This window comes from Caretta caretta, chromosome 7, assembly GCF_965140235.1.
Source record: "Caretta caretta isolate rCarCar2 chromosome 7, rCarCar1.hap1, whole genome shotgun sequence".
NCBI lineage: Eukaryota > Metazoa > Chordata > Testudines > Cheloniidae > Caretta > Caretta caretta.
In genome coordinates, this window is record NC_134212.1 from 91,333,387 (window position 1) to 91,346,460 (window position 13,074).

A 13,074-nucleotide genomic window follows, 5' to 3' on the forward strand; every position below is an offset into this window, starting at 1 on the left:
TTCCCCAGAGCAGTACACTGCAAATCAAATGAGACACTTCTATAAACTTTCATCTCTGCTGCCTATAGTCTAGGAGCCCAAGCATATTCTTGAACCTAGGTTTCCTAAATTGCAGCTCACTGTATCCCCCCACACAAATAGGGGGCTCCATGCTTGTCACTCTGTTGGAGCATTTCTACATATAGTAGTTTCTGTTGGCATTATAGTACTGTTTCTAAAGCTTTCAGTACTCTTATCAATATCTTCTTAGAGAACGTAGATTAATGAACCTTCTCAGTTTTCCCCTAGCCAAATATTAAACTAAAATAAGCTGAACTTTTATTTTCACTGAGCAGGTTTGGTTATCTGTCACTGCGGAAAGAGGATCAAGAAAGAGCTATAGTTAATTATATATTTATAACCCACATGATGGGCTCCAATCTGTTAGAAGTCCACTCTAGGTAGAGATATTGGATGCAGATTTTCTACTATCCCTACTGAGTGCCTGCAACAATCTTCATCATCTGTTACTATACTGTATTCATCACATTGGGGACTCATGACTGACAGTCCTGGTACTGTATATTGTTTTTACTTAAAAATTAATAAAAATGTAAACTTCAACCAATACCATAAGGCAAAAAAACCCACAAACTACCGCAGCACACTGAAATGCTTTAAGACAAGAATCACGCTGGGTTATGCAAACAAAGAAGGATAAGATCTCACCTATGTCCTAATAACCTGTCTCGTCTCACAAAGCAGAAATCCAAAGAATATAAACACCAGAATATATTTATATATATGGTAACCATCTATCACTGGATCATATGGTAATTTTCTCTAGCTGGGAGGTACTGAAGGTCTTCAGGATTATAGGAAAAGAACAATATAAGGAGTGAAGAGGTCAAGGAAACTAACACAGAATTTATACATAATAAATATAATAATACATAGTTCTTATGCAGCACTTTTCATCAGTAGGTCTCAAAGAACTTTACAGAGGAGTTCAGTGTCATTATCCACATTTTATAGATGGGAAAACTGAGGCAACCCGAGGTATTGTGACTTGCCCCTAGTCACTCAGCAGAGCCAGGAATAGAACTCATGTCACCTGAGTCCCAGTCTAAGCCTCTAGTCACCAAGCCACACTGATCATTCCTAGCAATATAAATGTGCCTTGTTACAATTTATTGTGATTAGCAACTGCTTTGAAGGGCAAATAACTGTCCAAACAAAGGGTCCATAGAGTTTTTGCATTGATTTAACTAAATCAGTAAAATACCTGAATTTGTTAAATAGGTGCAACCTTCTAGTGAGGGCAGTTACATCAGCATAAAGGTATTTATGCAGGTATAGTGTGTCTTGGTACAGTTATCAAAGTGGGGAGGGAAAATTCTGACACAAAAGGGCTTCTGAAAGCTTTATCAGAAAAGCCACAATTTCAGCCCCTTAGTTTACTGTCCATCAAATAAATATAGCTTAGCTAGGGAAATTGTGGTTCTACTCTGAAAAGTGACTATAAAAATGGCATTATGAGATTCCAGATTCATTGTGTCTCAGTCACTTCCAGATCAAATAAAAAGATGTTTTTTCTAAGTACCAAGCTTTGCAGGCTCAATCTGCAGTCTTTAAATCTAGATTGGGTTATTTGTTTTTTCTTTTTAAAGCATCCTTGTATAGCAAAGCACATTTGCCTTCTTTAACACTGGGATGACTATTTTTTTCTAAACGTGTATTACTTCTGTCACTTAACTATCAGAACACGATTAAAAGAGCACATAATTGCAGAAGTGAATGCTTTGGTAAAAAAATAATCAAATACGTTCCTCACTAAAGCCCCAATTCTACCTGTATGTGTAAAACTACAACTCCCTTTTAATTTCAGTGTCTCAGCATACCACCATGCCCATATATGAAAGGCTAGAAATTGTAGGGTCCAATTCTGCCCTTACATACGCAGGTTACTCCAGTTAATTTTAGTGGAAATTCTAGTACATGGAGAGAAGAGTAGGCATCTTAGTTTCCCCTATAATGAAAACACAACTATGCTATGCCAAGGAAGAAGACACAACTATTCACTGAGATGCAGCAGAGTATATTCAAGGGAGCAGTTTTTTTTAAAAAGAAATCCCATGCATAGCCAATACTCTCAGCTTTTAAAAAGGTTCCAAATGTTTAAATGATGTCAGTGATACCACAAAATATTTTTGGGGAAACTTTCAAAGGCACAAAGGGCAGTTAGGTGTCCAGTTCCCATTCCGTACAGACTATAATTAGTACCCACAGACATCTAAACATCCGTATACTTCTCCCAAGGCTGCACTGTAGAAGACAAGAGGAAATCCCTTCAAAAGATGAGATTCAGTGCATGATGGGAGATGTGCCACAAAAAGCGTTAACTAAAAAATGACTTAATCAGTCTTCACATAAACGTACTATAACATTTAAGAGTTCAGATGGCAAATCTTGCAAAGCAGGAAATGTCTGTAACATTGAAACATCAAATAGGGTATAGCTACAGAGCATTGGTTCAATCATTGCCCAGTTTCCTCCACTGATAATATTAAATCTATGCAGCTGCTCCTCAGTATCCCAGTAATAGAAACCCATAAACCTCTTTTCCTAATCCTATATAATACACCAATTGATAAAAAAAAACAACTCAATAGAATATTTGGGGAGTTTAAAATTGGCAACCTTGCAGGGAAAATCCAATTTAAAATGACCATGTCAGTGGGAGAATCCAGATGATGCCAACACTTACTGAAATAAAATGTTTTTAAAATTTCATTTAGTCAGTGTCTATTAATTTCAAGGTACTTGGAATTCATGGAGGGGGAAAGAGGGTTTATTTTTGGTAATGTGTTTTATGCCAGGAAAACTTGACTAATGGTATTAATGTGTTAAACAACATAGTAAAAGACCATGATGGTTTTTTAAACCATGCTTCACATTTTTACACCTTGTTCTAACACGTTTCCATTGTATGTGACAAGATTGAATGTCCGTATTGTATGAAATTGTTACTTCTCAAAGCAGCTGATAGCAGTTATTCAGCACTGTAAGAGCTAATGCAGGAGTGGCAGCGTGGACTTAAAATAAGTGAAATCAAGCCGGAAGAGAAGGGAGAGGGAATAAAGAAGATAAGAACTGTGTTGGAAGTTGATGACAGAAACAGACAGAGGAGGAGCGTGGGAAAAAAGTAGCCAGAGAAAGGAGGGAGGGAAGGAAAAATAAGACTGGAGGAGTTGAAAAAGAAAATAATCCAGAGAGAGACAAATAAAAGAAAAACAAAGAACAACAGAAGTTTGGGAGATAACAAGGTAGAAATGAGGAAAATAATGCTAGAGATTAAGGAGGAAAAAAGTGAAAGATGCAATTTTCCCCTCCATCATTTCTTGACTGTCTAAACTCTCTTGGATCAAAAATGTGTTTTGGTTGACCCAGGTTACCTTGGAGTACAATTGTAAGCTCCAGTTTATTAGTGAAATCCTGGCCCCACTGAAATCAATGGGATCTGTGCTCTTTGACTTCAGTATGATCAGAACTTCACCCCTTATGTTTTTTTATTTGCTGCTGACAACAGAAGGTCACATATACTAACTCAGTAATTAACAGGAAGAGAAATGAATACTCTGCAGAATATAATTCTCATTGGACGTGTCTTAACTGAGCAAATAGAATAAGTGTGTGGGGGGAGAGAATGTACATAGTAATCACGCCGATGTAGAATGCTATGGGTCAAATTAAGGATCAAAGTTGGATGACCAAATCATGGGCTTAATGGGGACAAAAGCCCAACAATATTAAGTAATATCATCAACAGTATTAACATGCCCTTAACAAAAATAGAAAAATATAAAAGTAAAATATCTAAACAATTAAAAAAGTAAAGAACATCTCACTATTGGGTAACTTTTTTTCCCCCATTGCAACCAAATCTGCGTCACTTTTACACTTTTGACCAATTAGGAGGAATTAAAAAAAGCACTAACAAGCTCAATTATTCATAGACACTGAAAAGAATATGATGATGAGTATGAGCTGCATTTATAATGCATCCATCCAACCCTCTGTTATGTAAACACCTTATGGCATAGAATACCTCCAGTATTTTCCAATGTGGACCAACTACAAAAGAAAACCCCATCCTTTTGTGTTTTACATTATTAGCAGGTTAGAAAAGCACCTTCCTTTCAGGAGGCAACTCTTTAAGGGGAATTTGCAGCAAATTATAATCCATCATCTAATATTAAACACGAGAAATAATTTAGTCTGGTCTGTGTACTGTATACCCTGCCAGAGATCATGTTTCCATTCAGGTCAGTAGTTATTTCGAAGTTTTTCTAATAGGTCAATGTCATCGAGCATAAACAATGGAGGAAGGGCTAGTAGGGGAACAGGCTGTGTATGTTGCTCATTCAATCTTTCATTTTCCCCTTGTGAATTTTTTTTGTTTCTAATTTGTAAATGATGAGAGAACGGTGAGCATTCAACCTTTTAAATATGACTTTGCATTGATCAAATGAGACAAGGTGATCATTTGAATCTGTATATTTTAATCAAAACAATATATTTGAGGTCCATATTTGTAAGTCACCCCATTCTGCATGTAACAATGCTGGACATTTCTGGACTTTTTTAAAAGACACTGCCCAGAAAGCGGTCATCAAAGCCATCCTCTAGCCATATTGTGTAGGCTATTCTCCACACCCCCGCACCCCTCATGTAAAGCGACTCTATCAAAGAGACATCCTGAATAGGGAAGTCTTTGATTCTAGATGCTAATATAGTCTTATCATAATTAAACCATGGGATACAGAAGTGCAGCTGTGCTGCTAAGTAGTATCAGTCAAAGTTTGGAAGCACTAATCCCTCATCCTCTATGGGTAATTGTAATGTCTTCATTTTAATCCTGGATTGTGTTTGGCCCATATGAAAGACATAACTGCTGTATTTAATTAACAAGCAGGACAAATCCTGCCTAAAAGAGTCACGGAGAAGACCCATATATCTTTCTATTTCCTTTTGCTTTGGTGGCAGCAGCTTATCATAATTTAAAATAAAGCTAATTTTAAGGAAATTAGTGAGTTCTGTACTCAGGTATTTAATTTGAGTAGTGATTATTTGTATGGGGCCCTCCTTCTGATATAGGGATGGAGTTTTATCAAGATAATAGCTCAGTTTTATGTCAACATTATTTTCAAATTTGAGAGTTCTCTACATTCTCCTAGTATGTTAAAGTCTCATGATAATTCTTCCTATGAAATGGCGATATAAACTAAAAAGGTGTTGAAATAAATGAGTTTGTTTTGTACTGGTCCTGTTTATATCTTCTCTTGAAACTTATCCTGAGTATTTCAATTGCCAAGGTCAAGAGCATGCCTAAAAGTGGGTATGCTTGATATAGTCCTTTGGTTTTAATGACATACTTTTTGTTTGATCAAAGATTAAAACCCTGGTCTCATCCAGAAAATCCAACCCAGTGAGCCTTTTTTCATTTTTTAAAAAAATTGCTGTCACTCTGCAGCATTTACATGAACAAAACATGTATTTTAAAAATTTTTTGATACCAGAAACATTAGGCTCCAATTTCAGCCTGAGAATGAAAACTTAACTACTGTAGAACGCTAAAAGAGAAGTCATGATAATATCAGAGTTCTTGTTATATCTATTAAAATTACAGGGAAACAATATAAAAATTATTGAACTGTATAAAATGAGAAAGGGAATGGTTGAAATGATTGGTGATTGGAGAGAAGGCTATGGCTTGTGAGTGAAACCATCTGTCACTGGATGTTGAGAGGGGAGTGAGTAGAGTTGTAAATTGTTTAGGGACTTTATATCTTTGAATCTAGCAACTTCTAAAAAATGGGCAGAGCATATAATAGCATTTATGTTGTGGTTTAATTTTTAATTACTGAAAAATGGACAAATTCCGGACATAGAAAAGATAATGGCAAAATACAGTATTTTAGAAAGATGAGAAAAAGAGCCTATTATGCAAAGTAAGGTCCATTATTATAAAATAATTGTTATTGTTTCATTCTATATAAAATATTTAGCAGTGTGTGTGGATTTTATCACCTCCCCAAAAAAATCTGACCCTCACGGAAAACGCATTTTGCAAGGGCTCACAAGGTATAAATTATCTTGGAGAATGTACTTGTTAATTCTATTCAGTACCATGAAATTAACTGCCTTTTTTTAGTCCTTTACTTAATACACATTCTCATGGTGAAATAAACCAGAATTACACCATACACAATACATATGGATCTATACCACCAACAGCCCCATGATAAAACTCCATCATATAGCAGTTAAACAGAATATTACAATTAAGAGCACTGTGATGTATGAACACAATTAAATGAAGTTTGCAAAATATGCTACAATAGCATTCTATTGTAATAATGCAATGGAAGATGGATTTATTTTGTTTAGCTCAACAGCTGGTTTTGTTTTGTGAGCTCTTCCTTGATCCAGTCACCATGTCTCCACCTGTCTTTCTTTAAAGCACACCTAATCTAAATAGCCCCTCAAACCATACCCCTCCACTCGAAGTGAGAACTAGATAGACATCAGATAATGTAGAAGAGAAGAATCTAAATAAAATTAGATTATTAATACATTATCTAATTTATTATACTTAACTAAAATAATTTATTAATTATATTAAGGATTATAGTGGACAGCAACTCAACATGAGCTCCCAGTGTGATGCTGTGGGGAAAAGGCTAATGAGGATGTATAAACAGGAGAGTAGGACATAGGAGTTTGGAGATGATTTTACCTCTGTACACAGCATCTGTGAGACCAATACTGGAATACTGTACCCAGTTCTTGTGTCTACATTTTAAAAAAGATGTTGAAAAACTGGAGAGAGTGAAGAAAAGAGCCAAAAAAATGATTCAAGGGCTGGAGAAAATGCCTTAGAGTGAGAGACTTAAAGAGTTTAATCTTTATCAAAAAGAAGACTGAAAAGGAACTATTAAAATCTATAAGTATCTTCCCGAAGAGAAAATACCAGCCAGTAGAAAGCTATTTAATCTAGCAGAGAAAGGCTGAACAAGAACCTAATGGCTGGACATTAAAGCCAGACAAATTCAAAATGAGAAATATGGCATAAATTTTAACTGTGAGGGTGACTAACCTTTGGACAAAACTACCAAGAGAAGTGGTAGATTCTCCATGTCTTGATGTTTTCAAATCAAGACTGGATACCTTTCTGGAGTTAGTCAAACAGAAGTTACTGGGCTCAATGCAGGGGCAAAGGGGTGAAACTGAATGATCCGTGTTATACAAGACTAGATGATCTAATAGTCCCTTCTGTCTTAAAAAATCTATGAACCTATTAACAACATGTGTACTAAAGTCAGTCCTCACCTCCTGTTTTGAGTGCCTTTGTCTAGTGACTATCTCTTCTGGTCTTGATTCTGTAATGGAATTCATATGAGCAGGATCCAGAAGCCTGCACTGCGCTTACTGCACAATCAAGGTCTCTCTTCACTCTCTGGGACAGGGATCATGCTTCTGACTTAAAGCATGCAGCATGCTATTGGCATGTTGGGTGTTATTGTAATCGGAATTATCAACTATAATAATAAACATGGTAATTAAATTACCTAGCTGCCATAATGATAGGCACTGTGGGAATTAATAAAATAATATTAAATGATTACTAATCAGAGAACTCCATGAGTATTTTCAGTGTAAATGGTTTTCAGGAATTTGAATCCATGTAACAATGTTTTGTCCTAGGGTTTGGATATCCTGAATGTTTTTATTTAAAAAAAATTGAGAGATGTTTATTAACACAAAAAAGCAAAGAAAATGTATAAAACACGTTTCTAAATAAAAGTAACAAATGATTTTCAAGAAAAATATGAAACTATGTTAAGTTCCTAGCTACACAATTTATTTTTAAAAACATTGTGAACTGGGAGCTGACTTGGCAAATATGTTTTTGTATATGTAGCTTATAGCAAATGAAAAAATGTTACCAACTAGGCCAGATTCTTAAACTTGGTTGCAAGCCAGTGTAACATGAACAGAACTTACAACCAGTCCTTTACAGTCACTTTTGCAGATTTCATAGAAAGTAAAAACCTTTGAAGTAACTAACTACTTTAAGTAAACATTTTGCATGAATGTCCAGGTTTAATTTTGCCAATGTCATTTAACTTAAGAGGTTCTGAGTAAACATCGACATACTGTATATTTCAGTGCTTTCGGAAATTACTAACCGTTTCCTTTGGGGTTTTTTTGAGACATTTAAAATATCCACATTTTTCTGTTATTTTCCCTAAGATAACTTACTTTACGTTTAATTTTCATGTACTGGCAAACAGAACTGGGCCAAATACACTGGGAGTATTTGCTTCTCAGCAGTAGGTTGGGAATTTTGCTAATACTATCACCTATTCACCAACACCTGGAAAAGGCAGGTTGAGTTACTATATTAAATAATACAGCAAAAATCTTGTTGAAATGCATGGGTCCATGAGAAAAGGGCTGCTGAATTATTTCCTTGCTGTACCCCTTACAACATGCCCTACTTTCACATATAGTGAACTCTGGGTAACTTTATTCTTTGTACAAAAGGGATAAAAAATGCTAAAAATGTTCAGTAGTTCAACCCACCCACCCCACACCCAGCTTGTGAAAATTATTTTGCCGTATTCTTTATGTAGATGTTTAACTATGGATGAATGCATTATGGATACTGATTATCCTTCATAATCAGATTTTAACCTACTTACTCTCTGTAAACCTGTGGATAGTTGATAATGCACTTAGCTTTAAGAGTCCTGTATACAGTGGATACAGTATACCTGTAAAATGGCAGTGCCCATATATCCATATAGTAGCTTTCATCCAGAATGACTGATTGTAAAGCAGTCTACAAATTGATTGTACAGATATACAAGAGCTCAATATTATAACATCGTTTTCTTCAGAGTAAGCTGTAATATGATGGCCTCTCTGTTACTCACAGATCATTCTTTATGATAGATAATTACCTGAGAGTATCTCCACTTCTGGCACTTGATGCTAGTTGGTTTAGGCAGACCTGGCATAATATTTTCCAGCTGATCCAGGATTATCGGCTGCACCTTTTCCTTATCCCATTCTAGATGTGCAATTCCAAATGGTACACTGGTGTGCACAACAACAGATGGCCCAAATTCGGAAGACTCTGCATGGGTGACACAGAAGGAAAGACAACTGCTTTCAAAAATAACCCCAAAACTTTCACTGAATCAACTGAACTAAGGACTGGTTACACTGCTCCTACATTTAAAAACTTAGTTGTGGAAATTGATAATAGATGTCATGGATGTCAGTCTGCCTAAAATGAAACTAAACAGAATACCTTACAGGTACCAGCCACCATCCTTACTACTAAAAGTTATTCAATGTATCTTTAGGAGAGACTCAGACACATAGTGTAGACACTTAAGGCTACATTTTCAAAGTGGATTCAGTTCCTCCCTCAAGTTATTGGATGCACACTCTTGTTCCCCCAAGGTTTTTTGTGACCCCCCCTCCGAAGATTTTTTGCCTATATTGAGCAGATATATCTAGGTAAGGTACCATTTATGATGTAGACATCCATTTACTACAGTGGGAAGTGAAACGGAGGTCTTTAAGTTAAGCAGACCATGTACGAAATCAGGCCAGCAATACTAACAACTTCACTTGTTAGTGCAGAATGTTCTTCTTTATTAGGGTTTAATACCATGACTTAGTTTGATAGATATACAGTTTGAGCCTGGGTTTTCATCTCTGCAGAGATGTCAAGTTATTTGCTGCTCATTCTGAATTATGCACAAGTGTGTATCAGAAAATGACAAATGGATGCGAGTAAATAAGAAGTTGGATGTTTTGTTCTATAGAAGAATGTGAAGCTCTTGGGGAACCTATCACATTCCCTGGTGCATGTAATTTGGGTCTGGCTAATTTCCAGAGATTTCATCAGGCCCATTAGGGATTGCTGTTATGGGGAGGAAGGAGGACGTGAGCCCATTGGAAGGGAAGAGTGGGTCAGGAATCCTACTGCAGTGAATCTTGACTGAGTCCAACTCCCTTGCCCAGTAACGGTCCTCTCCCTTGCAAGACTACTCATTGAGATCAGCTTTCCCCTGATGCTGGGTCTTATTCTATTTCTGTCTAAGAAATAACAGGAGGGAGGCTGCAAGTGTCTGCAATAGAGGTTGATGGTGGGGACTGTAACAACCTGCTGCAGTCCTGCTCCCTTGACAGACACCAGCCTGTTGCGATGGGATCCAACAACTGAATCCTACATGCTGCTAAGCTCCCTGGGTCTCGGTAGAGATAGACTGTTCCTAGATCTGGGTCTCACAGGTGCATGTTTGACATCATTCTTGGCTCCAATCTGCCAAATCCACAGAACCAGTGTCACAGACCTCCTGAGGCCCCCAGTTGCTTGGACACATTCCCTTCAGAGTCCCCATGGCTGGAGAGTTCTGGTTCCCCTAGTTACAGCCTTCAGGGTCCATGTGGCAGTAAAGCAAGGAAACATAGGCTTAGCAAATGAATTACTTACACACACACACATACACTTTACTTTTGAAAAGCATAAGAGCATTACAGATCAATGTAAAACAAAACAAAACTCTTGAATGCACTGCCCGGGCCCCAGTCTGCTCCCCAACCCCTTTTTGTGTGTTTCTGGGTTTGGTTCCAATCCACAGAGGCAGTGCTGCCCCCAAGCTGCAGGCCCTGGGGTCCCCACTTCAGAGGTTGTCTGCTTGGTGGGCTGCCCCAGAGACATAGACCCTGGAAGCCATGGGGTCCCCAGCTCAGAGGCCGTCTGGCAGGCAGGCTGCGGCGAAGCCTGATGAACTAGAAGGAAATGAACTAGAAGGAAATCAGATATGATTCTTTCAGAACACAGATATATTGCCTAACTGTCACAGGAACTTCCTTGTATGGAGCATATTTGTGGGAGGACAGCCCTTTTCATAAGACTTTAAAAGCAGAAGCTGGGAAGCTAGAGGAGGATTTATTGTAAAGAGGGAACGAAAAGCGATGGAACTGCACTGGAAAGGAGAGCATGCCACATTTTGGGGACATGGGAAGCAAGTTGCCTAAGAAGCATACGCACCCTCAGCACCACATAGTAAATATACTCACCTTAGGTGCAAAGAGTTAAGTGGCATGGGCTTTGAGGCAGCCTACTGCCAGCGACCTATGTGTTTACACTGGCCACCAAATACAAAGAATAATGTAAAATCATGAAGCTTCCCAGGCAGAAAAGAAGAACAATAAAAAGGGAAAGGCTCCTATTAGCTAAAGTGAGAAGACACAGCATGTCACTGTATCACACAGCAATGAGGAACAGCAATCAGGAGATGTGTTATTGTTGGGAACAGCAGAAGAGAACTTCCTGTAATTTCGCTTGAAACCTAAACAGCTATGAACTTAAAACAGTGGTTATTGGAAGGGCATTTTTTAAATTTAAGGGTTATTCTTGGATGCTAACGTTCAAAAACAAAAACAGAGCAAATCAGAGTCTTTAAAAATGGCCAAGATCTTGGCCAACTTCATTGTAGTTCTGTAAACACAGTAGTGTGGTAGAGCATGTTAGCTCACAAAAGTAAAATTATATGAGATAAGTTTGTCTGTTACAGCTCTTCCAGTATGCATTGGATTTGTCCAAGTTAACTTTAGCTGATTGCAATCACACAATTTATTTTTCACTATGAAATTTCAAATTTGCCTATGTTCTAGCTCCACTCTGCTGTCAAAATATAAACAAGTTCCAACCATGTGGCATGACCCCACTTTTCTTCGGTATGACTATTCTAATATTCTGGAGGGCAGGTCATAGTAAAATGTAAAGCACACTGGCCTACTGTAGCTCAAGGGGATTGTGATTATCTGTCAAGAACCAGGACTCCTATTGCTGCTTTCATCCTTTTAGAACTCTCTGAAACACAGCAGCAAATGCCAAGCGTAATTTAAACAAATAACATCCCAAACTCTGACACAGACAAGCAGCCACACCCATGACAGCTAGAGTATGAAAGTATGAGTCAAGAGGAGAAAGCACTTCCTCTTTCAGATCTGAACTGTTGAAGAACTGCATGGTGTACAACCACAAGTGATGTGATGTACTATCAAGTGTTCTAAGAGCCTGAGTATCATAACTAATTTGCTTACATATTTACATAAATATATGAATTCTGTCAATTTATATTGACCCCATGGTGCATTTAAAAACACAGCGTACAAACCTTAAAATTGACTTTTTTTTCTTTTTTGTCCATCTTTTTCATTCTCTCATAACATGTTACTTTACTTTTCTCATATAACTCTCTCTCTCTCTTCCTTTCATGATGTTCTCTTTCCTCTTCCTGTTTCTACCATGGACTATTTTCTTCTCTGGCTTACCTTCCTCTCCCTTCATTTCACCCATTGCCCTTTCCCCCTTCCCGTGCCCAGCAGTGGGTAGTGAGTCAGAGAAAGGGGGACTGGGAAGGAGCTGCTGTTACTTGGCAAAAGATGGAGAGGTGAAGGAGATGCTGGCAAGTGGAAGGGAAAGGGAAGTGCTGCTTGTGTCTGGGTGGGCAAGAAGTGCTATGGCCTTGCAGGGGAGCACACAGCCTGCACCTGCTGTTCGATGTGCACAGAAACTGGGGGAGATGTCACTCATCTGGACTGCATGTGTGATTGTGCATAATCCCTTTCTGTCAGCGGGCATTTCATTTTAGCAGCAGCTCCTTTACTATTATGAACTGTTAACCAAGGGTGAGAAACTCCATCTCGCGATGGGATGTGTCAGCTGCAGGTTTGGTTTTATTTTAACCTATCTTTCCTCATATATATCTTGCAATGCAAATTAATATATGTAATGTCCTGAGACATAAAGAGAAAATAAACATAGATAATTGGAAACATGTATACCAAACAAATCAAAACCAATGTAAAAGTTCAAGGAGTGGGGCAGGGTTTTTTATAAAAATTAATCATAGACACGTGTAGGTTTACGTACACACAAGAAATAATCCTTCATAAACAACACAAAATCGTTCATGGCACACAGAAACCATATTTCAGGTT

The 13,074-nt window shown here is 37.7% G+C and overlaps 1 protein-coding gene across 12 annotated transcripts in view; it reads right to left on the minus strand.

Annotated features, from left to right (window-relative positions):
* RNLS (renalase, FAD dependent amine oxidase) overlaps nt 1-13,074 on the minus strand; it is a 296,512-nt gene that overhangs the window by 158,722 nt on the left and 124,716 nt on the right. For 10 of the 12 annotated variants that reach the window (XM_048856446.2, XM_075130932.1, XM_048856445.2 and 7 more), the window contains one exon: nt 9,009-9,184. In XM_048856446.2, the coding sequence (XP_048712403.1) occupies nt 9,009-9,184 (176 nt within the window). Of the gene's footprint in view, nt 1-9,008; nt 9,185-10,415; nt 10,496-13,074 lie in introns of those variants that run through there. The other 2 variants (XR_012669384.1, XR_012669383.1) reach the window with 2 other exon arrangements.